Below are 26,267 nucleotides of genomic sequence, written 5' to 3' on the forward strand. Positions count from 1 at the left end.
CCACATCCACGTCCCCCCATATCCATGTCCCCCCATATCCATGTCCCACATCCATGTCCCCCCATATCCATGTCCCCCCATATCCATGTCCCACATCCATGTCCCCCCACATCCATGTCCCCCCATATCCATGTCCCCCCATATCCATATCCCCCCATATCCATGTCCCCCCATATCCATGTCCCACATCCATGTCCCCCCATATCCATGTCCCCCCATATCCATGTCCCACATCCATGTCCCCCCATATCCATGTCCCCCCATATCCATATCCCCCCATAACCACGTCTCCGCACCCGTCTCCCCACGTGCTCCCTTGCCCCGCCCACTGCACCGCCCCTCCCACCGATGCCCCGCCCCCCGGGCCCCGCGCGACACCCTCTCTTCCGGCGCCGAGCGGCGCTGGCGCGTGCCGCGCCGCCGTCACTTCCGTGCCCGCCCCGCCCCGCCCCGCTCAGCGCGCCCGGCGCGTGCAGCCGGTTGGCGGCCGATCCGCTCGCGCCTCGCGAGGCAGCCGCGCGCGGCGGGCGGGGTGGGGGGGGGAGCGCCGGTCCCGCGCCGGTCCCGCGCCCGCCCCGCCGGCGATGGGGCTGCGCTGAGGCCGCCGGTGAGTGGGGCCGTGGGACCGCGGGCGCGGCACGGCACGGCCCGGCAAGTGAGGGAGGGTCCGCGGGCCTCCGGTGACGCCCGCAATCTCCGCCGTGCCGGGCGCGGCACGGCCGCCCGTAGCGTCCTTCAGCCGCTACGCCCGCTGCTCCGGCCGCGGCAGTCCCCACGGCCCGCGGGCCGGCCCGGCGCGGGCGCGGGGGGTTGTGGCGGGGCCGGTGCCGTGGAGCGGGGCCCGGGGCCGGGGCGCGCGGGGCCGGGAGCGCGGGGCCCGGCGTGTGGCGGCCGCCGGTGTCCAGACACGTGCGGCGCCGGCCCGGAGGCCAGGCCGCCCTCCGCCTTGCCCAGGGGCCAGCCCGGGCTGTCGGGGCCCCTCGGGCAGCTCTCCCGTGCCGCTCCGTCCGCCCTCTCAGCCCGGCCCGCGGCTCTGCCGGCGGCCCCGGTTCCCGAAGAGCGCGCGTTCCGCCGCCCGGGCACACGTCAGCGTGTTCTGCAGTGGCGGGGTCGGTGGCGAGTGCTGCTGGTCGAGTACCAAAGAGAAACTTTCGCAGCTCGAGATGAGGACTCAATGCGTCTCATCCTTTTTTCAGCACATGAGTCAGTGCATGCTGCTGCTGCTGCCAGAGGTTCCAGAGCACGGTCCCTCAGCTGAGCCGTGGAGCCGGGGATCCCGCACTGCCAGCACCTCTGACAGCCACTGCGCCATCCCTGAGGGCAGGCCTGTTTGTGCCTGTGCAGGGATAAACAGCTGCTAGGTGAATTAAACACTGAGAACCTTCACAGAATTGATACTGAAGGTGAAGATTAACTTGAGTATCGACAGCACTGGCTCTGAAAGCCTGCTGCTACTGCCATCAGTGCTCTGGCTTGCCCGCTGGGATCAGTGCATCCCTGCAGGTGCTGCAGTTGGAAGAGACATTTGGAGCCCCTCAGGGAGCTGAGGTAGCATTGCCTCCAGCAGTGGGAGATGTTAACTCTCAACTGTTCTAACATGAGTGCTGATAGTTGTCTGGCCACGCTGGCTGGCTGCTTCCTCCTCTGAGGTTGCTGAGTTAGAATTCGTTAATGTGTTTTCTTTTTCGTTGCAGTTTGCACTCACTGCAATTGTATGGTGTTTTCTTAGCAGGGGCAATCAAGATTATGTTTCATTTAGCCTATTCATTACTCTAACTGTTTTTTGTTTTTTTTTTTGTAGGTGACTCAGCTGTTGTATGTAGGAGATTTGTCCACACACTGGCTCTTCAGACAGGTTAGCCATATTTTTCAGCCATCAATTCCAACATGTTTGAAAGAATTCCTATTTTTACCTTGTCTTAACTTTTTGTACACCGTTACATCCTGTAGAATATTGATTTTCATGATCTTGTGAGAAGCAGGTTTTTTGGCATTATTTAAATTTACTCTGTTGTGGTCCTTACTCTGTAAGTGTGGTCCTCATAAACTTAATGTCCCTGTATCAGTGTCATGAGTGACAGCAGTGTATCTTTATTGCACATCTACTGAGGAAATGTTTGTCTTGGTGTTTGGCATGACTATGTACTGCTGCTTTTGTTAGCTGCTTTTTCTGGTTAATTACAAGTACAGTTTCACAAAGTTTAAAGAAAGTATGCTGTGTAAACTTTGACCTGTACAATTGACTTGGAAATTGTTTGGTACTGATCTAACCCTCCTGACTTCTAAGAAGCATATCATTAACATGATTTAGTGAAACAAAAATGTCATCTCCTGTTGGTGTAGTCACCTGTGGGAAAGAGCACTGGCTTCTGGCTACATGGAGTGTTCCAGTGTGAGCACCTAGGTCAGCTGTGAAAAACTGGTGTGCTCCAAGGTTATCAGTTTTTAAAGTGCTTCAGAAAATGAGCAAGAGACATTTTTTGTTAACTGGTTTTGACTAAGGCTGGCTGTCTGTGACTCAGGGAGGTGTGAGCAGTTCTGCAGACTCCAGCAGAGCTGCTGGGCAGCAGCTGCTGCTTTCCCAAACAGCTCCCAGGAGCAGTGGGGCTGTTCCAAGCAAGCTTGGTGTCTTTCTGTAGTGCTGTCTAGACTTTGAGCTTGTTTTGCTCTCCCCACTTAATTTTTTGGTAGTTGTCTTCTAGGATCAGGCATCTGTTCCTGTATTTGTTTTTCATTTGCTGCTGGTCTGTGGAGGACCTGATGGCATTGGGAGGCACTAATTCATGCCTAACCTGGAGAGGTCCCAGCTGCCTGGTCAGGAAGCTGCAGTGCCTCCAGGGGAGCGTGGGGGCTGCCTAGCAGGAAGGGAAGTTGCATCATGAGGTCTGAGTGATTGAGAAACTTTGTGATTCAGTCCTCTTCTGCTCCTCTGCCATGTGACAGGCATGGCACAGCAGACAAGCTGTTTTGCTGTGTTCCTAATAAATTATTTAAAAAGAAGGAAATAAATTTCTGTGTTGACATGGAACCCTAAGATTATATTTTCTCATTTGCCTTAAAGAGGTAGTATCCTATTGTTTTCTGTGTGGAGTATAAAACAACCAACAGGACATTGATTTTCTGTGAGATGAAGACAAATTCAATTTATTCTGTGGAAGTAAAATACCTTTATATTGTAAAAGCCAGGTCCAAGTGGAGTGTCCAGGTCATAGAGGAAATCAGTAATAGAGCTGGGAGCTGACATGGAAAGGTCAGGTTTTCATCAAGCATTTTGACCATTGCACCCTTGTTCCTTATTCTGGAAACATTCAGATAGCGTTTGCTTTATTTCTGTAAACAGCAGAAATCTGCAGCAGGGGATTACTTTGTCTTAGCTTGTCCCAGGTCTGGTGTAGGAATGATTACTTCTCTTGTGATAAATGTCTCTATTGAGTGCTGTGCTCAGGCATCTTCAACTGCAGAGCAGGGACCAGAGTTGTAACACCTTCCTTATTTAGTGTCTGTGTGGTAGGCACATGATGGATGCCAGCATCATAAAGTCAGCCCAGGACACAACCTGATGGCAGCTGGCATGGAGAGAAGATGTGTCATTCTTTTATTGTCTTGTCCTTTAGTTTAATCTTCTAAAGCTCTTGAGTTTTGGAAATTAGAAAAAAAGGGTTTCCTGAGACTGAATTTACTCAGTGCCCAAACCTTATCAATGGAATGTGAACATAAGTGTTCTGCCATTCCTGGCTCATGTTCAGGCTCATCTCTTCAATGTCTGCAAGAACTGCCTTGGAGAAAGAGCTTGGATTTAAGTGCAGGCTTTTTTGGTCTCCACAGCTTGGCATCTCCTATGGTCAAACCTGCTGTGGGTCTGGAGTGGTGCTGTTGTGCAGATAAGTAATTTTTGTGGGCTTTCAGTGGTGAAAAACCTGCCAACATTCTGACTAGTGCTTGGATATGCTTTTGATTAGCATGAGAAAGTTCATACAAGACAAATCCTAGTTCAAAAATCTTAATTTTACAAGAAGACATTGAAAAAAGTGTTTTAAATAACAGTAATGCTAAAATGTTTCCCTTTCACTGTTACACAATGAGCTAAAAATAGTTTTCATTCATAAAAAAGCTGCTTCCTTTGTTAAAATAGCAGAGAACAAAAGTTCATTTTGTAGTAAACTGTAGCTGTGTTATAGCTCCAAATGTGACACCTTTATTCCTGATTGAAATAAGACTGTAAACTTTAATTTTTGGTAGCTGAAAAGCAGGCTTAAATAAAAAAAGGATGGGTGTTCACAATTTCTGTTCAGGAGCTATGGATGTGATCTGCACAGAAAGCTGAAGTTTTATGTCTTGCAGCTCCTTTTCTAAAATGCATAATTTCTGCACCATCTTTGTGGAGCACTGTGCAGGGGTTGGGATTTTCATTTTTTCATTGTGTGTTTTTCATTTCAAAGAATTTGGCCCTTTTTTAAATGGTTCTGCTTTATTAGAATTGTGTCATTGCATTGTTCATCTTAAAACATCTCTTTGGATGTGGTAGTAGAACTGGTGGCAAGTCCATTATTTTTTAGTTGGATTGAGATTTTTTATGTGGTATTTAAGACTAAAAGATCATCCTTCAAAATCAAAATACACAACTCTCTTTTTTTGACCTTTAGCAAAGTTAGATGGCAGAGATATTTTCAGTTTAGAGGGTACATGCAGTAACAAAAATGGCAGCTCCTTCAGATTTTATTCTAGCTAGAAGATGTCAAAATGGAAGGTGATAAATGGCAATGGCTGTGAAATCACAGCTGATTCTTTTAAAGGATAGGAGAACAGAGTAATGAGAAGGGTTTTGAGAAACATGAGTAAGCAGCTTAACTGGCTTGGGGTGAAGGAAGAAAATATCTGTAGAATGTGAAATTGAGTCACATTGTGAAGAACATCTGAAAAAGGTAAGTAGGGGCAGATATCACAAAGGGTGCAATGCAAATGGAATGGCAAGTAGCAAGAGACATAAAAGTCTCAAGCTACCTGTGAAAGTATCTTAGTAGTAGTAAGATTGGGAAATGCTGACTTGATTTGGTGGGGAGAGCACAGGCTGCAGGAGCTGCAGAACATCTGAAGGGTTTAGTGCCTATTTTGCTTGTCTTTCACATAGTGTCATGCAGGTGCTCAATCTTGTGAATATTTGTGACAAAGTAATATTTTACACTAGATCATACTTCCACTGGATGTTTGTGTCAGCTGGCCCTGATAAGTTTCACTGTACAATTCTTAAAACTGCTCAAAAATATTATGTAGGACTACTCAGCAGTACTAGAAGGCTGGCAAAGGATGAGTCTTCAGACAGTTACAAAGGAGAAGAGCTGAGGAAGGTGAGTTACAGTCTGACAGTTCAGTTTGTCCCAGTTTTTTCCATCAGTTGAGATTAATAAGCAAACATTCTGTTTTCAAGTGCTTGGAAGATACAGCAGCATGAACTGATTTGTGGGAAAGGTGATTGTGTCTGGAGTCTTGATACCTTTTTACTGCAGAGCAGAAGGCTCAGTGCCTATAGCAGAAGCAGTGGAGGTTTAGTCTCCTGAACTGATTGATTGATAAAGGTTTTCCTCATTTTAATGGCCTCATAAGTAAATGGAGGCATGATCTGGGGGCAGATGATCCTATCTGGAGAACTGTAATTAACAATTCTGTGTTAAAATGAGAAGTTATGTTGAAGGATTCTGTCCTGGGTCCTGGCCTTTAATGAAAATATTAGTCAGCTGGCTGATTAAATGTGCTTATTAAATTCTCAGGGACTGTGTTGGAGGACATGATGAGAGTTCAAAATAACCTGAAAAAAATCACACAACATTCAGTAGGGACAAATGCAGGTAGTGCACTTAGGCAGGAATTGCCAGCTGTTGAAATGCAGGGTGAACAATAACTGGTTAGCTACTAGAAAAGGGACCTGGGGGTGTACTGGATCACAAGCTGAACATGAGTCAGTGTCATGCTGTTTTGCAGAAAAGGCAAATATCTCACTGGGATGTTTTAACAGGAGTATTGTCTGAGAGATGTAAAGTTTGATTCCATTGGCTTTATTTGCTGTTGATGTACAGTCTGTGCAGACAGCATCTGTTTTGGGTGCCAAGATTCAAGAAGAATTTGGACCACTTGGAAGGAGTTCAGAGTAGAGAAATGAGAGTAATCAGAGTTTGAGGAAGCAACTTCATAAATGTGGAAGAAAATCCAAGTTATTTTGGCAAGAGATGAGGAGTTTAGGGGGAATGTAAGAGATTTCAAGTATTTAAAAGGTTTGTAAGAAGGAAATGCTATTTTCAGTGACCATGATGGGCACATTGAAGTGGGATTAACTTTCATCAGAGAAAACACCAATTAAGTTTTCAACATTTCTCACAGTAAATGTAGAACTTTAAGAAGTCTTTACTTGTGGCATGAAGAACAAGTTTGTGTTCTTATAATGTTATGATCTTATAATGTTTCTCATCCATAGTTAAAAGGTCCACCTTTGGCTTTGAGGATCTCTTTGCAGTTCCCATACTGTGGTAAATTCACCACTGCAGGGTTCCTCACTAAGTGAGGATGGACACATTGCAAAGTGGAATGTCCAGCTGTGAGTTCAGCCATGCTATTTTATATATCATTGTTTTTATGCACTGTTATCATCATTTTTGATTGTTTGCAGTAGTCTGTGTGGCAAAACAAAGGATCCAGATAATCCTTCTATTTCAGCAATTGATTTATAATGTAACTGCAATGTGTGAGAACACTTCAATTAATCCTGTGCATTTTGCTGCCATATCATGTCTCCAAATCATTGAAGAAAAGTACAGTTACCCTCATGAACTCTGCCCTTAAGATCTGCTATGATGTTTCACATCAACAATAGCAAGAGCTTGTTTTCTGGAGGCTGCATTTAGTGCAGCAGCAGATAGCAGTAGCTGAAAGGTCAATGACAGGGATAATGGTTGGCCTCTGGTGGGGAGATTGTACAGTTGAGTTGCATTACCTGCCCGACTTTACCTTTACCCTGTAATATTTACTGAACTGTTTAACTTTTGGGTGCAGATTAATTTCCTGAAAAGCCCTATTACTTGGCTAGAGATTTTTTTTCTCTGGGGGAGAGTAGTTTTTCTTACCTCTGTTTCTCAAACAGGGATCTATTTTTATCATACAGGCATGGAGGGTTCTTAACATATCTGCTGTTGTCACCAAGTTGTGAGAGCTGGATCCAACGTGCAGTGAATTCTGAGGGTTGTTCCACTGGCTTGAGTGGCCTTTGGCTGAGGGTGCTGCTGTCAGAGAGTGGTGCCTCTGTCACTAGAGCAGTACTCCAGATCTGACAAGCCAGCAAAATGTTCTTTTCAGACCAACTGGTAATTCAAATGGAAACATAAAAGGGCTGTTAAATGTGCAGTCTTGCAGAGTGCATTCTTTAGATTAACCCTGTCTTCAGTTCAGCCATTTAGTGAGGACCTCAAAACCTTAAGTAGTGCTTTGAGAGAGGGTCCTGACATTATTTTCCTGCATCATAGCCATGCTTTATTGCTAGAGGCAGCCTACTAAGCCTTAATGCTGGCAATATTGAAGACTTGTGTTTGGTATAATGGTGTTGAGTCCAGTTCAGACAGCCAGAGTTTAAATGCCAGCAGTGTATGGGTGGAACACAGCTTCTGCTGTGTTAAAGTTGTACTGTTGCGATGGCCTTCAACTGCTTGGGTGAGATCAACCTGTGGTGGAGGGCTTGTGTCTGGAGCAGAGGCAGATGTAATGTGTCTGAGTGAACTGGAGCACTTGGAAAACCATTGTTGTGCAGTCTGAGTAGGTTGAAAGTCTACTTGTGCTCCTAACTTCTTAATTTTCCTTAGTTCATCTACAAATTTGAATTTTTGATAGCAATATAATTTGCATTTGTTTATGAACTTGTCTTCTCTAGCAGAAATAACTTCAGTAATGAACAGGCAAAAATAAGAACACACAAATTTCACGACACAAATTGCATGCCTTTTGTAGGGTGAGAGCACAATGGAAAATAACTTAGGGTCTTGTCACCCTGACAGAGTCCTTACTCAGTAGTGTGCAGATGGATCTGTCCTTATAGCACTCTTCCTTCTGCCACCCTTTCCATTACCCAGCAAAATCCCTTCCCCAGAGTGATACAGGTTTTTTAAGTGGGGAGACTGTTGGCATGATTGCATTCTGAGCATGTGTTATGGAGGACTTGTATGCCTTAAGCTGGCACTGCCATGCTGGTAGCATTTGTAACCCCAGTTCTTACCCTGTGGTCATTTCAGTACTGACTGTCTGGTGTCAGAAATAGTGGCTGTCTCTGCTGGAGATGCTGTTGCACATAAGTCCATTGCTGGAACAGGTCATAGAAGTCCTTGGGACTGGTTTCAGAGCAGAGTATATTGAATTAATGCAGTCTGCCCCTTGCATTTAGAACAAAGGTGTAGTCTCAGTTTCCTGAGAGTCCTCCTCTGCTGGCATAAATGTCAATATAGTATCTTAAATGCCAGAATTGTCTGTGTGGCTGAAGTCTGATAACACTTGTCTGTACCATGGATGGGTGTGGTGGCAGAACTTGTGCAGCCTTGTAGTCGAGTCAGTATTGCTGGTTGGTGAGGTACTGTCAACAGAACAGTGTATTGGATTGAGAATATTTTGGTGTGCACTCTCAGAAAATACTTTTTGTTGGCCTAGCTTAATGGAAGTAGTTCACCTTTTGTGAAGGTCACTTATTTTGGAGGCTAATTTTTGGTAGTGCAGACATTGTGCTATGTGCAGACAGTTTGCTAAGTTTATGGGACAGTATCTTATGGTGAATCATCTGTGTGGCATTTTGCTCTATCCTCCCATCTTACCTTTGCTGGATGTCTGAAGAGTGTGTTTTGTATCTGTGTGTCCCTCTATCAGAGAACATCCTCATTCTTTGATTACTAATCTTGATTTTAGCTAGGTTAACATTTTTCAATTTTGAAAGTGTGGTAGTATATACAGCTATGAAAAAGAGCTTGGTACCTGTAACATCAGCCTGAAAGATAGTAAAAACATAGTAACTGGTGATTGATTCCTCTCTTAGTGTCCCAAAGAAAGGAGATATGTTAGAGCTTTAGTCTTTTTCAAACATTTTTGATTATTTTGCTTCTATTCAGATAAAGTAGTTTGGCAGTTTGCTTTTCCAAATGCTGTAGGCAAGGAGAAACCAGGGTGCATGTTCATAAAGCTAATAGATTGAGGGTCGGAATAAGGGCAAAATGAATCCTCTGTGAATTTAGGAGTTCTTTGCAGGATGATGGCAAACATAAAATGTACCACAAAATAATTTCTAAAACCCCAGGAAAAATGCACTTAGTAATAAATAAGATGATTGGGTATTTGGCTCATGAAACTCTTGAACTGCAAGTCCCTGGGACTGGAGATGGTGCACTGGGGAGCATCATTATGTCACTCTCTCTGTGCTGTCTCCTTGACTGCAGGGGAAATGCACATTTAATCTGACCTTTCTGGCCCATTGTTTGTTGCTCTATTAGCCTTTCTGTTCTTCCATGCCACTGATACAGAGTATGGAGTTAAATGCCCCAGTAGCTTTAGTAGAAGTGAAATTGTGGCAGTCCTCAGTGGTACTTTAGGAAGCTGACCTCTGTTTTTACCTAACATTTATGAAAAAGCAAGGCTGAAGGGGAAAGCTGGGTCAAGCATCTCGACTAGAGCTGTCTGGGAAGAGGCTGCTTCTGAATATTTGGCTAGACAGTGGTGATATTTCAGTTAGTGAGGTCAATGCTTGAGGAAAAAGCACTCCTTGATACACTTCATGTACTTGAAACATTTCAGTCTTGCTCAAGGAAACTTTCCTCCTCAGGGGGGAGAACATGGATACAGTTACACCTCTTAATTCCATAATAACAATGTTAATAGCTAGGAAAGAAAGAAAAGTTCTAAAAAAGGTATTTCAAACAGAGATTAAAATGTTGCTCTAGGCACGATATGTTAAAGCAGAATTTCTCCTTTAAGATAAATGTGCAGGATAAAAGTTAACTATAAATGGATTGATAAGCAAAAGCTATTACTTATAGTAGAAGTAATATTCAAGACCTTTGCTGATGGTCATTAGGACTGAGAAGATTGCAGCAGTTGAAGGGATATCTCTTGTCAGATTTTTGCAGTCTGTTTCCCTTATACAGGAGGGGTCTCCCACTGCTGATGCTGTGGAAGTCATTCCCAAGGGGCGCAGAAGCACTGAATAGTGTCATTTAAACAGAGCTATTTAAGGCAGTGATGAAATGTATTGTAGTAGGATGTGGGGAGTTAATTTAATTTCATGGATTGTAGAAGCCCTGCTCTGAAATACAACTGTTTACTAAATCTCTGAAGCTCTTCTGAGTTTGTAGGACTGTTCTGAATGACTGGCACATAGTAGCTAGGTGGATGTGGGCCAGGGTTTACATTGCAGGCATGGAGTTAAATGTTACAGTCCTGTATGTCTGTTCTCTTCTTGTCTTTGTCAAACTTCTTTTCATGGAAACAGAGTGTGCAACTTTTCCCCCTTGATTTTTCTTCTTGCCTCATATGGTAGTTGTGAGTGTAAATTAATCAATTTCAGGAGTTAAACTGTCAGGTTCTGTAAATTCCCGTGCATAAAAAATTGTCCTGTACAGCAGTTCAATCTTGTGATGAAACTAATTTGCAGATTTTTGTGTTAATTATTTCAATTACTGTAATTTGAGATCAAAACAAATAAATTGTCATATGTGATGTCTTTTAAATTGAACCTATACAGTCTTTTAACATTAATATTTAGTGTTGTTATATGATATTTAGAGTTTTAACAGTATCTGTCATGCACAGTATTTCTATCGACTGACAAGTTTGCACACAAGAGCTTTTTCCTTGAAGTGTTTCTGATCTAAGTTAAGTGACTGTATCAGATACACTGTGGTACATTCAAACTTTGTGTCAATTTATTATGACTAGTTTAAAAAATTGTGCTTTCAGTAAACAGTAGCACCCACTGGTTTAATGTATACATTTTCTTACAGAATACATTTTTAGAAAATAGTACAATTTGGTGTATAATTAGTACAATCTGTTATTCAGGAATATATTCTTGTGTTGTGTACTTTTAGTAGTTACATAGTTGAACTTTGGAATATCTAAGTTTTGCATTTTGGCTTCAGGAAATTGAAGAAATACTGCTGCTTTGTCTGAGAATGCTTTGCTGAAAGCAGTGAAAGGTATTAAGTCATAATTAGGATGGGAAGGGATGATGTGAAAGCCAATTGCTTGCTTACAATGAGTGTGACTGCTGTAGTCATAGCTGTGTGCCACTATATGTGCTTCTGAGGAGGCAAAAGTTAAATGTCTGAACTTCTGAGGAAAGTTCATCTCTTGATTAGTCTAGTGGTGCTTGATGATCTCCTTGCAGACAAAGAGAAATTTGATTCAAATGTTCTTATGTTAACCTCAAAAATATTTTCCAAGAATTTAAGAGGAAGAGGAAAAAAAGTCATTGCCTCCTTTTATTGAGCATCCATACTACAAAAGCAAATATATCCCAGGAAGCAGATACTCTACATTGCACAATGAGGCCGCAGCCACACAGGAAAGGTTGGGCTCTTGGCACAGCCCCTGAGGGGAAATGCTTCCTTGAAAGGACCCATTGTTGCTGGGTCTGGGTCTTCAGACTCCCAGTTCTCCACTGGAGTGGCTGCCCCTCTCTTGGTGCTGGGATGGGGCATCTTTGCCATCCCCATTATCGAACCAGAATAGTCTTGGGTATTTAATCACATAGAAGGGCTGAGTAAAGTTCACACCTCATGTGGGAAAAAAACATTTCTTTGGAAGCAGCCTCAGTGCTCAGCTTAAAGGCTCATGCTGGGTGTAATGGCACCATGCCTTACACAAGATACTTGGAACAGTTGAATTTTCTCTTCCAAGAACAAACAAAACATACTCTGTGAATTCTAACCCAAATGTCTGGTATACTCTTCCAAGAGACAAAAGAACTAATAAGCATCCAGAATAAATGTAGGCTTGGTTGGATTCCCTGACTATGGGACAAGTCTTCTTTCTCTCATGTCAGTTAGGTAAGAGGTCCAGAAATCTGAAAAGAAATGGGTAAAGACTCTGTTTCTACGAGCCTGAGAGTGGGAACAAGCTTTGGGTGATTGTGAGTTTTGGTGCTTGGTTTCCAGTTGAAATTTTTCATTAATGTGAATAGCTGCTGCTTGAAGTAAGATAAATGAGATGGTGGGAAAGTCAGGTGATAAAATGCTTGACTAATTGTCCGTGAGATGACCAACAGCTTTCCTCAATTCTCTTCCAACATATCTTCTTCATTGCTCCTATATTAATAACTAATTTCTAAGTGATCTGAAAATAATGATCTGAAGACTGGTTACAAAGTAAGTTTTGAGTGTAGTATTGGCTATAGTACTTTGTTATCATGATGAATTGACATACTGAGTTTATTGTTAGATGTAGAATTATCTTTCCTTAATGTAGCCCTTACTCTACTATAAACATTGCAATTGCTCTTACAGCCTGCAAAAAGTATACTTTACAAAGAATACACTCTACAAATGTAAATACAATTTTGGTTTGGTGATTGTTGGATACAATGGTCTTCCTTAAGCCTAAACACAGAAACAAAAGCTTGTATTATAACAGAAAGCCTAAGATGGGAAGTGATAAAATAGGTATTGAGTGGAGGGCTTTGTTAAAATTTAGCTCGTGTACTTGTAAAATTTCCATGTATTCATTAAACTATTATGTCATTCTTATTGTTAGAGCTTGGTTAGTTGACTAAAGTGTTAAGCTTTGTTTGTAGTACAAATTATAACCTTAACTCCTTTCAAAATGCAGTTGAAGGATTTTTGATCTTCTATAGTTATTTTAGTTTGTATGTCTTACCCAAGCATCTGTTGTACATTATGTGGATAAGTTGGTATTTAAGGGTTCAGCTGCAAGGTATGCAGAGCTGTAAACTGCATCAGCTCCCATTTCTGTAAGGTGCATTTCTTCTGTGAGGCTGCCTCTCAAGCAGAGCTGTCTTGTGTTTGTAAACCACATGCTTGTAAAAATACAGATATATTCAAATAATACTGAATGCTTTACAAGTGCATTACGTGTGTAAGCTCATGGTAATGCATATTGAAGCAAAAGTCATAACCTTTTAAAATCACAAAAATGTGATAGCCCCAGGCCTTTGAGTGGGATGAGTTTTGTGTTTTGGGGACAGGCAAAGAGGCTCTCTCATGTGGGATCAGGCTTGCCAGGTGCTGTAAGATGTCTCTGGCATTGTGCTGCTGCTCAGACATGGATCCTTCCAAGTCCAGGGTGTGGCAAAGTCCATCTGGCACACACCATGGCTCCTGTCCTGGCTACCTGCAACAGTGAGGCAGAATCAGAGAAGCAGAAATGTAGAGTGCAGGTACACCTGTGTACAGAAGCTCCTTGGAGACTGAGAATACAAAAAGAACAACTCAGAAACTCTTTCCTTAAAGGATGCACAGAGACTAATGATGGATCCTGATTCCAGACTGTTCGGTGATAAGAGGTCATGAGGTGCATTTTAGCAGGACTTTCTTATAGCTGTTTGAATAGATTTCAAGATCTTTAATTGCAAATGTATTAAAGTGTCCTTCTTTCATTCTCAGTGGCTGCAGATTCTGCCTGTCTTGTTTCAAAAGCTGCCAGTGGAGAAATTTTAGGAAATAATGTATTATTTTTATAGATGCTAAAGTAGGATATCTTATGTAAAAGAGAAGGACTGGAAAGTAAATACAGGACTTACGTCCAAGACACGGTGGGCAGAAATCTTGATTCCATCCCTTGCAAGCTGGAAATGTTGTGTCCAAATTTGCTTTTTTGGTGATTGATTTTTAGCATGTGCAGCATATTATGAAATATGTTTTGAGAAGAACGTCCTTGTAAGCATTTTATAATCTTTTTTCTTAGCCTTGTGTCAAGGAAAATATTTGTTTCCTCATGGCAAGGAAAATGAATGGCCATCACTTTCTCCTAATGGTCAACTGTCGCCCAGGCTGAGTTTTCATCTTTCCTGAGAAGTCAGATGTCTTTTCAGATGAAATATTTTCTTAGAAGATACATTCATTCCTCTTCCTGGCCCCTTACAGTTTGAGCATTTCTTCAGTTTTTATTTCATTACTGCTGTATGGCAGTGATTGAGCATTAGCTGGTGTTTTGTGTATGTGTAGCAATTCTTTTACCTCCATTTTGGGCCCATTGCCTGAATCCCAAAAACTTTCACTACAATGTTTGGGAAAAATGGACTTTTTGGTAAATTATCTCAGTGTGTGTGAATCTCATGGTACTGGAACAAGAATAAGCCCTAGTGGTAAACATTGCCTTTGTAAGGTCTATTCCCTTGTAGAATTGTTTTCTTCTTGGAGTAAATTGCTAAAAGTATGACTCTAAAGTGCAGAATTTTTGAATTTCTGAGTTACTAAATAATGTTTGGCTTTCAAGTTGCAAAAAACCTCCTTTTTTTCCCCTTGTGTTTTGGCAGCTAGTTGGGATACAGTTCAAGATGATGACTTTCAAGGTGTTTCTTATTCAGAAATATGAAAGGCTTTTCATGACATTGAGCTATTTAGAAACTTAATTTTTAATAACAGAGGTGTAAGGTGGCTCTTAGTGGAGGATGTACATGTAGTAAATAAGTTCTGAAAGAGGAGTATTAGTCCTTTAGTAGCCTGTTTGGACCTAGGAGAGCACAGCGAGTCACTTACTAGGACAGTAGCTCGGATGTCAGGAATGGGAATTGTGTTTGATTGTTTTCTAGACAGGTCAGTCAGGTTTTTTTGTTATTAATTTTCTTCCTCTGTTAGTTTACTTTGTTTGATTTATTTATTGAGAGTAATTACGTAGGGTGCTGAGGAAGATTTACTTGTATTAATCTTTGCACAGAGGTGAATTTGAAGTTTGACTTCTCATGTGTCTCTTGCTTTTATTGTCTGCCTTGCTACATCTCTTGGTTTGCCTTTTGTATTCTTAGCAAAGCAGAGCTGGTTGAGCCTTGCCTTGTACAGAAAACGACCTTGTTTCTGTGATGTTCAGGTAGTGACAAAGTTCACTTTCTTAGCTTTACAGCACTCAGTCTCTAAAGGTCGTCTGCTCTGGTGTGTGTGATTGCTTCATTATGCTGTGTGCTAAAGTGCAAAATGCTGAGAGTGAGAAACCCGTGCGTTTCTGCCCCGCTGCCTTTAGTCCTCAACATGAACGTTGTTGTCTTCACTCCCGGGGCTGTAAATACAAGGAAGGGTTTGGTCAGGAGCATAGATGCTTTTGGCTGGGCAGATAGTATCAGGGCTTGTGCACAGCCCTGCGAGTGTCTGCAGGCTCCCGGGGAGGCATTTGTTGTTTGAATAGAAGGAGCTGGACCGGGCGGCCGATGCCTGGAAGCGCAGCCTCCGCGCCAGCCCGGCCACAGTCTTGCAATTGTTCGGCCACTCTGGAGGGAAGAGGAAAAAAAAAAGCATTCCAAGCAGTGCCAAATTTTCTTTGATATGTTAATCTTTTGATAACAGTTTGAAAAGCCCTTGGAGACTTTTTTTAGATTTTAGACAAAATAGTTCATTTGTCAGGACTTCCCTTGTAGATAGGGTCTCCGTTATTAAGAACTGCCTCGCTAACTCATGGTAACAAAAGCAAGTGCAGAGGACAGCTGCTGGACTGCTCATTGGTAAGAGAAACTATTAGTTATCACAGGACTTTTTACAAAAATCTGAAAATAATAAAGTAGGGAGCATTTAAAATACAAATGTGGAAGTTTACTCATGTATTTTAAGAAGACAGATGATAAGACCATAAGCAAAATTAATAACTCCATAATTTTTTTATAGGTATCCATACATGGATTTTATTAAAAACTTCAGCTTTAAAAAATAAATTTTAATTTGAGAAATTGGGAGTGTAAATTACCCTGTGGTTGCAGGAGTTACCAAAAGTTTCTTCTTTTGGAGCTGTAATTTGTCCAGACTTTAAAAATTTTCTCTTGAAGCTATGAAACTGCCACTTATATTGAAAAACTGAAAGAATAAACAACGTGTTTATTATTTGTTTATTATATGGCAACAACATGTGTATTATTTAGTTTTTAAGGATTGTGGAATTGAGACAAATGTTGAAGGCAACAGAGCGAAGATTGTCTTTGCTTTCCACCCCAAACATCAAACTCCAAGGGTAAAATTTGCACTGAAGTAGTTTACTAATTATGCCAGCTGTTAGAAAACTACCTTGAGGTAAGCCAGTAGTCCTTTGAATGTGTGGCTTGCAGAAATCTTCAGGTGTACTGATGGAGACTTGCTGTGGTGCTTTTAGAACAATTTCCTTAATAAACACTCCATAACTTCACTTGCACCTCTTATACTGTTGCTACAAATGTTTGTTACTTTCAAATATTTTGGTACAATTACTTGTTATTCTGGTTTAGTCAGGATAGATGGACAAATATGGAGTGGTGTAGTAATTGAGAAAAAGTGCAGCATTTTCTTCATTGTGAGGGATGCATGTAGTTTTAAGCTCTGTACACTGCTGTAATTTCTTTAGTGATCCAATTTGTGATTTCTTTTAGCTCCAAAATAAGTATCTTATTCAGACTTAAGTATCAACTTAGGTCTGAGGCTGCAGGTGCTGCTGTCCTGCTCACAGCTGCATACTCTTCAGGACAGTTACAAATTAGAAATGCTGTTCAACTTAATTTTTATATACTGTGTTTTGCAGAGTTGGAGATTTACTGTTTAAGCTTGTGACTCAAATGCATGCTCTTAGAAGTACTTAGAGTTCAGACACTGTTCAGCTGATCTCTAGGCCATTTGTTAAATTTATACCTACATTGTTACACAATGTTGCAAGAGATTTCATTCTCTGAATCTCAGTGGCAAGCTGCCTTTTCTTTACAGACCTTTTTGATATTTCCTACTACTCTGGCTCTAGAATGTGCTTAGCTATACAGTAGCAATGCAATAAGTAAATATTGAGTGGAGTGATAGTAACTTTCAGCATTTCCATTGGTTGTAAGTCTTCTTTCTTGAAAAGGTTGCTATTTTCAATTTGTTAAAAGGGCAGAGGATTTCTCTGGCTATTCACTCCTGGGCCAGAGAGAGGCTGAGTGGCAGCCTGTAATGTGCATCAGAGCGCATTATATTTGGCTGTTCCCATGTTCATGTTGCTTATTGCAAGTAGATTTCCACCTCACTTCAATTTGAGTACTAGTAAAATGTCATACTCTCTTACTCGGTCTGGAAAGACCAAGGTTTATATTTAAATCTTTAATTAAAAGTTTAACTTTTAATGTTTAATTCCATCGTGTTGTAGAAGGAAGGAAGTAAAACTCAAATGCAGATTGCTAAAGTCTCTCTGAATTGGTAAGGTTTTTTCAGTCTGTCCCAGCAGCCTGAAGTCACCCAAGGAGGCAGCACCATGTAGTGGTGTTCAGCTCCAGCTTTCAGCAGGACATGGGACACAAACCACAGAACTTACCCATCTGAACTCGTGGCGACATGCTTGGGCTGATGGTGTGCCAGAAGAGATATGATAGGAGAGAGAGTGCAGTTCTTTCTTGTGGAATAGGAATCATTTTCATGACCCATCAACGAAGAAAATATTTCTGTAATGCTTTTTAAGTTTAGAAATTTGAATTGGACTTTAATATGGAAAATTACCAGCAGTATGTGCCATGTTGAGAGCATGTGTTAGTTGAAGGTTGTTCAGTAAATGAGTCTGTATAAAATAATGCAGATGGAGCTAATGATGCGAGTCAGAAATAGCCTCCTAATTCTCCTCATGTATTCCCTGTCTGATTCTACCCAGCTGTTCAAAGAGCTTACTGAATCACAGGAATTATTGCTAGTGCTGAGATTTCCTTTCATGCTTTTTCAGACCCACAACTTGATGTTCCTTCCCATTGCCTAAATGAAGGCAATTGCACTTCTCTCTCACACTGCCGTGGTGTCCCATAAGGTCCCATACTGGCCAAATGGAAATCTCAGTTGAGATCCATTGATCTGAAAGCTATTTGCATTTATTTTTCTGCCTGGTGCTTTCCTGTATCAAGTTCTTTCTTGATATGTCCATCAAGGTTGGAGAGTTGCCTGCAGGACCCTTTTTGATGTTACTGTACATCACAGCAGGGAAGTGTGTGCTGGTTTAAGAGCAGAGTAGCTCAAGTATGCTTAACCTAATAATTCTTTCCTGGACCTGTGAACTCTATTAGGAGTATAATTCTGTAAATACACAGAACATTTTCTGACTGCATGACTTCTTGGTTGAAAATGTGATTTGTATGGTGTACATAAAGTTGTTTGATGTAATTAATTCAAAGATTGTCCTCAGGAGCTTTCTTAGCAGTCCTGTGTAGATTTAGGACAGATTTTAACTGGTTCTATGTATATCTTATCTTTCCCAGGATAGAAAGCTCCTTAGTTAAGAAAGTGGCAATTTAAATGAAAGTGTGGTTTAGAACTTTAATGACTTGTGTGGCTTAATTTCCAAGTAAATCTGCAGTAAAATTATAGCGTAGCAATAGAAAATTTTCAGCTTAACAAGACAAGGAAAGTGTGAGCTGATGTTCCAATCCAATGTTGGCAAGTTCTCTCCATTCAGAACAAAATGAAAACTGTATCAATTTATGAAGTACTGAGCTTCTCACCTGAGACTCAGCTTTGTGCTGTGATGCAGTTCTCTCCTTTGTGTGTTTCTTCTACTAGGACCTTATTCAGCAGTGGGAATAGATTTCTGAGGAGATCCAGTTTTGGGTAGCAAAAGAAACCTTTGCTGTTGGGTTCCTGCTTCATTGATTGGGTTAAGTGGGAAGGAGATGGTGGGTGGCAGAAAGCACGAGTGGCTGTGATGCTGTAGATAAGCTGCAGGAGATGGGAGGAGGGACCCTTTGAAGCTGGCATTGCTGGTGGATGTGAGTGCACGGATCCAGGGGCTGGCTTTGAGAGCATCTGACTTGTAGTCTGGAGATTTGGTTTGTGAAAATGTTGGGGAGTTAATGGCAGAGAAATTGGTAGTGATTGTACTAATTAACATTACTTATTAATAATATGTACTCATTAATAATAACAGCCTGAAAAAGGACAATTAGAGTAGCTACTTGTGCTGTGACTTAATACTTGAGGATTGGTTAGAAGCTGTGGTAGTAAGTGTCTTCTGAGAGATTTATGTATGTGCAGTAAATATAATTGAAAGCTGTACCATGTCAGTGCAGAGAATTATAATTAATCTATGTCTTGGCAGGTGAGCACTGGCTGTTTAGTGATTTTAATTGTGGTAGTTTTTTGTTCCTGTGCATTAATTATAAATTGTATACAATTAAAATATACAGGGGTGCCCAAATGAGGTTAGATGCAGTTTGATTTTCAAAAATTTGGTGGTTTGACATGGTAGTTTTGATTTTTCTTGCTTATGCAATGAGGAAAGTTCTGATAAGCCTCACTGTATTTAGCCTTAGTTTGTAGCTCTCCCCTTTTGGAGTAGGGATCTGTATGCACTGCATCCATCTTGTAGACAGTGCCATATTTTTTTCATGCCTTTTCTTATTCATGAAAATTGTGATCGTAATCTGTCCTCAAAGCACCTCTCAAGATTAGCAACTGTGAGAGATTTTGATGCAAATTGAGTAGGAGAGGAATTGGAAAGAAGGGGAAAGACTGACCAAAAAGCATGTCTTGATTTAGAAATAATGAACTGGGGACTAAATGTTTTTGAGCAAGTATTTATTCTGCTCAGATGAGAAGTGTAGATCTCAGGGGTACTGTGTCTTTCTTCTTGAAGGATAGCCTGACTTGTGAAAGCATCTGATTGGAGCTATTACATATAGAGTGATACAAATGTCTAATACTAACCTACTTCTTTTAACCTTTTTTTTTTTTTTTCTAAATTTACATTTCCATCATGAAGCTTGTAGAATGTACCAAAAACTGCTTGCTGCATGTAGAATGTAGCTGAGTAAAATTGGTACAAGCTGCTTCTTCCTCTTTTAATGCCTGGTGTTTATGCAGTATTTCACTTGTATTTATCTGATGTTCCATCATAAAGTTTTATAGAACTCCTTAGATAGTTACTTCTAGAAACTAGTAACAGTGCAAATTGAAGATAAATATTAACTTTTGGTCAGTGTTGTGTTTTATATATGAACTTACCGAAAGTATCTTGAAACAACATAAAACTTAGGTGTCAAATCAGTAATGTTGTTTTCATTTTTAATTCTTGTCTTGTTGAAGGTCTTCCATATCTCAAGTTGAGAAGTTTCATATCATACTAAACATGGAGAAAGAAGAAAAGAAATATGTCAATAAAGCAGAGGAAGATGAGATGGTAATGAATTCTGTTAATTGTTTTTTTTTTACTATAGAAGAAACACATTTTCAGGGTTTTCTGCTTAAAGGGGGCATATTGCATTGGTAAGTGGATTGTCTCTGTTTAAATCAATTTAGCAATTTTATGAGATTATCCTTGGCAATATTTTTTGGTCTTAAGAAATTAGTCTTTGGATAGGAAAGGTTTTTATTAAGGTCAGTAGTCCAATAGATGACACATTTTGGTGCTTAACATTTCCACTTTTACAGATGAAAATTGAAACAAAGTGAGTTGTGTTTTGTTTTTTTTTTTTATTATTACCAGTATTTTGTTGTTCTTTGGTTAGTTGGGGTTTCTTCTGTCCAAGTCCTGGAGATTTTTTGTTGTATTTTAAAACAGGTTAATGCTTCATAATGTGATTCAAAGCAGGAAGCTTTGACAGGAAAGTACTAGCAGCTACTCTTTCAATTTCTGGCTCACTTGGGGTTCACAGGAATTTTTCTAGTCCATTTGGTATATATAGGGATTTTTGTTTCCAAAAATGATAGGTTTCTGTGACTGTTCTGTTTCCTTGTCCACACTGCAAGGAAAAGTAGTTCTTCACTAGATAGCTCTAATACAGAAAGTAAGTAAATGCATCTTAGAACAGGAGATGCTTATGGCCTGATCACTAAAGTTATATTTTTTATTTTAGGAAATGATTTTATTTTCTCCTGAAAAGAAGAATTTTTCTCACCATCTTTCACTCACTTATTTTTATTGCTGAAGAGAAAATAGGCTTTACTTTTGCTTTTTGTCATCAGAGAAGGTGATAAACCAAACTTTTGAAAAGCATTTTCTTAGGAAAGGAGTTTAAACAATTTCTAACACTGTTTAATGAAAAGTTGAAAAAAAAATCCCAGAAGTTCATGTCAGTATGAACAATGGGTGGGACTCAATGGGAAACTGCATTACCGTTTTACAGCAGGAAATATAATCTAATGATGTAATGTGAAACTCAGGAATGTAAAACAGTGTCCAGTAAATCACTAAATCATTTTCTGTTCCTGGCTGTCATCAAGTTAACTTGGTGCTTGCACACTGAATACTTGGGGGTTTTTTCATGGGAAAAGGATTTTTCTAACTGGTGCAAGTTACAGTACCTTAGAGTGTAGCCTGGAGTTTGTAAAGTAGTGTTTCTTGTTAAATAGCAGGCAAACTAAGCAAAATTCTCTACTAGAAAGTGATGTTTGATACATTTAGGGGCTTTTTTAGAATGTATAAAATTCAGCCTGCGGTAGTAATTCAAAACTGAATGCTAGCTAATTAAGTGCTATGTCATAAAATCAGCATTTGACAAAACCACACACTTCTTAAATGTTCAGTTGACTTGTGCTGTGTCATGGTCAAAAATGTAGTTGTTCACTGAGAGTTAAGGCAGGTTGTGTTGCAGCCTCAGTCCTTAGGGAGCAGTGCAGAGAGGAGAGTCTTGCAACGAAATGTTTTACACAGTGTGGATGATCTGCCTCTGTCAGGCTTTTATTGATGTTTATATTTCTGACTAAGCAAAACAGTGTTCCTTTTTGCTTCCACTCCACCATGTATTAAATGTTCCAAATCTTTCCTTCCCCCAGAAAAGAAAAAAGAGGAAATGGCTTTGAAATTTGATTTGCTTTAAATACTGCACATTATGAAAAATTAATGTTGACATCTCAGGCACAGTAATTAAGAGAGTCATCATTACTTGTTTTACTGCCATGCAGGAGATCTATGGCTATGATCTGTGTCGCTGGAAGCTGGTGCTGGTTACTGTGGGAGTGATCTGTTCTGGTGGATTTCTTCTCCTCCTCCTCTACTGGATGCCCCAGTGGCGTGTGAAAGCGACGTGCAGAAGGGCTGCTCTGAAGGACTGCCAGGTGGTTCTGCTGAGAACGACTGTAAGTGTGCAGGGGATGTGCTTCTCCCTGTTTGCAGCTCCTTCTGGCTGCTGGAGTGCAGCAGTCCCTGCCTGCAGTGTAGACATGACTGTGCCTTACAGCAGTGCAGAACAGTGCTCCTGGGGAATGACTGTGTGGGAAGGCTGGCAGCTGTTTGCAGTGGGCATTCCGAGTAGTCAGTCTGTCTTGCAGTTTAATCAAATGCAGCAATGGTGTTGTCATCAGCAGTTACAGAGCAAATACCTTGTTCCTATAAGCTGAAACATGGTTTCCCCTCCCTTGTTCAGGAAAGGTAACATTTGTTGAAGTAAGGTGTAACTGCTGACCCAAGTGCAAAAATGTGCTTTTAGAATTGTGGAGAGAAAATTATTCCTAAGGTAGCTGATGTTAACATGAAGCTATGTTCTGCAATTCTGTATGGACTCTGCTAATCTATGATCTGTGATTTTGCTACAGCTGTTTTAGTAAAATGCCGTTCAAATGCTCTTTCAGCTAACTCATTTTCCCTCCTCTTTTTAAGGATGAATTCAAGATATGGTTTTGTGCAAAGGTCCGCATTATGCCTTCCTTGGGAGCCAATCCTTTACAGAATCCTAACCCCATTGTGCACAAGGTTTCAAATGGCCATGCTGTTCATTTCTCTGAATCTGCTGCAGAAGAGAATAAAAACGATTCGAGAAAACATTTGCCTGTAAGTAAACTTGCAATACTGTGCTACTGTGCTGGCTGATTCTCAGATACTATTGAGAATAAACACACACAGTCCAGTACATGTGAGCTGCTGCTTTTGTTTAAAAGGCTAACTCATTTTTGAGTGGAACAGAAATCTCCTCAATAACCTGTTACTGAAAATTGTGGAAAGCTTGAAAGATTATGTTGAAAGAAAAGTATTCATTTTTCAGTGAAGCTTTTCTAAATTCAGTTTCTGTCACCTCTCAGAACAAAGCCAGTCAGAAGAGATGTGTTAAGTGGTACCAGTTTGACATCTATGTTTTTTTGCCCTTACAGATTCGTTACTTCACACATCACAGTGTGAAGTATTTTTGGAATGATTCAGTTCAAAGTTTTGATGTTGTACGGTAAGAACACTTTTTTCTTATGTGTTGTGCTTCAAACTGTATTTAAAAAAAATAAAATAGCATGCCTAAGAACATGCTGAAAATTGGTGTTATTTTCTGACCAGCTGTTTTAGCTCATTTAGTCTTTGTTTGAACCATAGTGAAGGCAGGAGAATTTGGAAGGAAGGTGTTTGTTTAATCTGCCTTTATCACGTGTGATTTGTGTAGGGTGACAGCTGCATGCTTCTGCAGGCTTTTTTGCCTGTTCTTGGAGTTACTTCAGAATCAGAGCACCTGTTCGTAGACAGTAGTCCTTCTATAAACACTGAAAAACTTTGATTATGATGGAATAATTTAGTTTTTTGTGTTGCTGAGCTAGACCCAAAAGGAGTATCTAGGAAGAGGAGGAATTCACCAAATACCTTTTTTGCTCATGTTTGTGTATGTCTGTTTCTATGTTTTAGTGCAGTTGGGCTGGATCTGAGCCATCTCTTGTTACTCTTTAGTAACAAAAACAGGTCTATTGCACTGATAAAAAATGTCTTTTAGTGTGCAGCACTAGCTTGTGATGCACTGTATTTTCTTTTATCCAGCAACACTGTTGCATGATGTTAGGGTTGAAGAAGAAAGTTTTTCTTTCTTTGATAAGGCCATCTCATAGTGCCATAAGTTAAATGAGCACAGGCTTCTCCATTTTTGGCAACTGCCCATTGAAACAATAAATTCAGATCACCAATAAAATCTGTTTTAAGCCTGAATTAGTAGTGTTCACTGCATTGAACCACCATGTGGAGATGGGTTTTTTTCCCAAAAAGATGTGTGCAAATAATATGGAAAATTATCAGCAATGAAAACAATTTCTTTAAATTGCTGTAACACAAGCAGTTACAAAACTGAGCAGTCCTCATCTGGGAGGGTGGAAATGTCTCAGTTCTCAGGAGTAAGTAATTAAATGTTTTGTATGCATTTTTTGTGTTAAGTCTCCCATGAAATACAGTCATGCAGGTAGTGGCAGTCATCATTTTGCATTGCAGGCTCCTGTTTTCATGCCTACAGTGCCCCTAATGTAAACTGTTCAAAGGGAATGGTTCCCACAGATGAGATTAAGAAACTGTACTTGTATGTTAAAAACAGGTATTGGAAAAAAATCATATGACCCCATGTGTTTAGAAAAAAATGTTGTTCCTTAGCATTAAAGCAGTGACTTGAAACTTGGCATTTGTGGCTCTTTGACTGTGCCTTTTGATGTTCTTGTGATAACTCAGCCAATTTATAAGCCCTGGAAAAATCTCAGATATGCCTGTGAAGTTATGGGAGCATTTATTCAATCACATTCTTGCTGATAAGCCAAACTTTACTTTGTTTGATGTATTAGCCATGACTGAGCCTGGCCACTTGTTTAGTCAGGTACAGTAGCTGAGCTGGACATGATTCTTTAGCTATTGAATAATAAAGAGGAGAAAGAAGTGGATCTGAGACATACTGGATACTGTTAGAGCACTAAGTCACTTTTCCACAAGGTCAGATAAAATTCCAGTTTGTTACAACTTTCCTCTAAAGTATATGGTTGTGTAGTGAAGTACTAGATACCATGTGCAAAATAATATCTGAGCTTGTGAATGATAAAATTCTGAAAAGAAGTCTTGAAAAATTTGTCCTTCTCTAAGATACGTCTTGTTGTTCTGCCCTTCAGTTTATATGCATAAACCAAAAATTGATATTACCTAATAATATGGTAGAACATCAAGTTAATATTTATAAAGAGAGAATCTGTGAGACAGAGGTCTGTATAGTAAAAGCCTTAAAGCAGGCAGCACGTTTGTAGTTGTGATCTAAGCACAACCCTGCATCATGAGGAGCATTCACTGTGGGCTGCAGTTAATCCAGCACTCAGAGACAGAACAGTTTGATCACATCATGAAAGGCTTAACACAACACAGAAGGGGGGGCAAATTAAGATTTCTTGGGCAACTAATTCAGTTATGAGAGCTTGAGTTTCATATCATTGTTCTTTTTATATTACCATAATATTAAGATCACTGTTTTAAACACAGGAAATGCAAGTGTAATTGTTCTTGGACTAAGTCAGACTTGGTCACATAGCCAAAGAGGATGCAACTCTGACCTTGGATGTCTGTTTTGTTTTAGCTACTGTCAACTGAATTTCTGAGTGGGTTGATGAGTGCTTTTTATAATAAACTCTGCACACAGGGATTTTAGTGCCCTGGGAATTCAGTCTGTAGCAGTAGTGTAAAAAGCAGAGAACATTGGGCTAGAAGCTCTGTCCTTGCATGGACATGGCACACATAGGTATGCATATTTGCATATAGAGCACTTAAATTTAGGCACTTTCCTTAACTCCACTATTACATTTCTTTTCCTACAGAAAAAGAAAAGTTGTTCATGGTAGAGTGGGAGGAAAGACACAGCTATTAACAGAGTTTTGTGTATTTTTAAATTTAAAATAGTGTTATTAAAATCCTTGAACTTAAAAAGGTTTTGAGAAACCTGGTAAACCCAGGGCCAGGTTAACACATAATTTTCATCTTCTGTTCTTGTACAAGCAGTTGGTGGAAATGTGATCCTAGGCTTTGCAGTAGTGAGGATATGTAAAGCTTTCCCTGTGTTCTAGAGAATGGAAGTAATTGTTACAAAATATGCACAAATGTAGGATGCATTTGTCCTCATTATGGATAACACTGTGATAGTAAGATGCTGTAAAATAGCTGTGGTATAGATTTATTTAATGAATTGATTAATAATTATTTCTAAAAAAATTATATTACTAGTTAGAGCCAAATGAAGATAATTTGAATAAATATTGATTCACATTGATTTCATATAATGTTTTATAAAACTTGCTCACGTTTTAGAAGCCTTTGAATACTAGTTATGCTAGTATTGTACTTCATTTTTGAAGTGTCTCCATTTTGATTGGAATAGGTGTGACTGTCCTACAGAGTAAGATATATCAAGAAGATTGCTTTTAATG

At 40.3% G+C, this 26,267-nt stretch overlaps 1 protein-coding gene across 3 annotated transcripts in view; it reads left to right on the forward strand.

Annotated features, from left to right (window-relative positions):
• Positions 1-568: 568 nt before the first annotated feature.
• The window catches only part of ATP13A3 (ATPase 13A3), a 54,474-nt gene continuing 28,775 nt past the window's right edge, over positions 569-26,267 (forward strand). For 2 of the 3 annotated variants that reach the window (XM_063166992.1, XM_063166993.1), the window contains exons 1-5: positions 15,660-15,679; positions 20,226-20,319; positions 22,044-22,217; positions 22,738-22,908; positions 23,226-23,296. In XM_063166992.1, coding sequence (XP_063023062.1) covers positions 20,269-20,319; positions 22,044-22,217; positions 22,738-22,908; positions 23,226-23,296 — 467 coding nt within the window. In that variant the 5' untranslated portion in view covers positions 15,660-15,679; positions 20,226-20,268. Of the gene's footprint in view, positions 608-1,801; positions 1,856-15,659; positions 15,680-20,225; positions 20,320-22,043; positions 22,218-22,737; positions 22,909-23,225; positions 23,297-26,267 lie in introns of those variants that run through there. The other variant, XM_063166994.1, reaches the window with a different exon arrangement.

Source organism: Melospiza melodia, chromosome 12 (genome assembly GCF_035770615.1).
Source record: "Melospiza melodia melodia isolate bMelMel2 chromosome 12, bMelMel2.pri, whole genome shotgun sequence".
NCBI lineage: Eukaryota > Metazoa > Chordata > Aves > Passeriformes > Passerellidae > Melospiza > Melospiza melodia.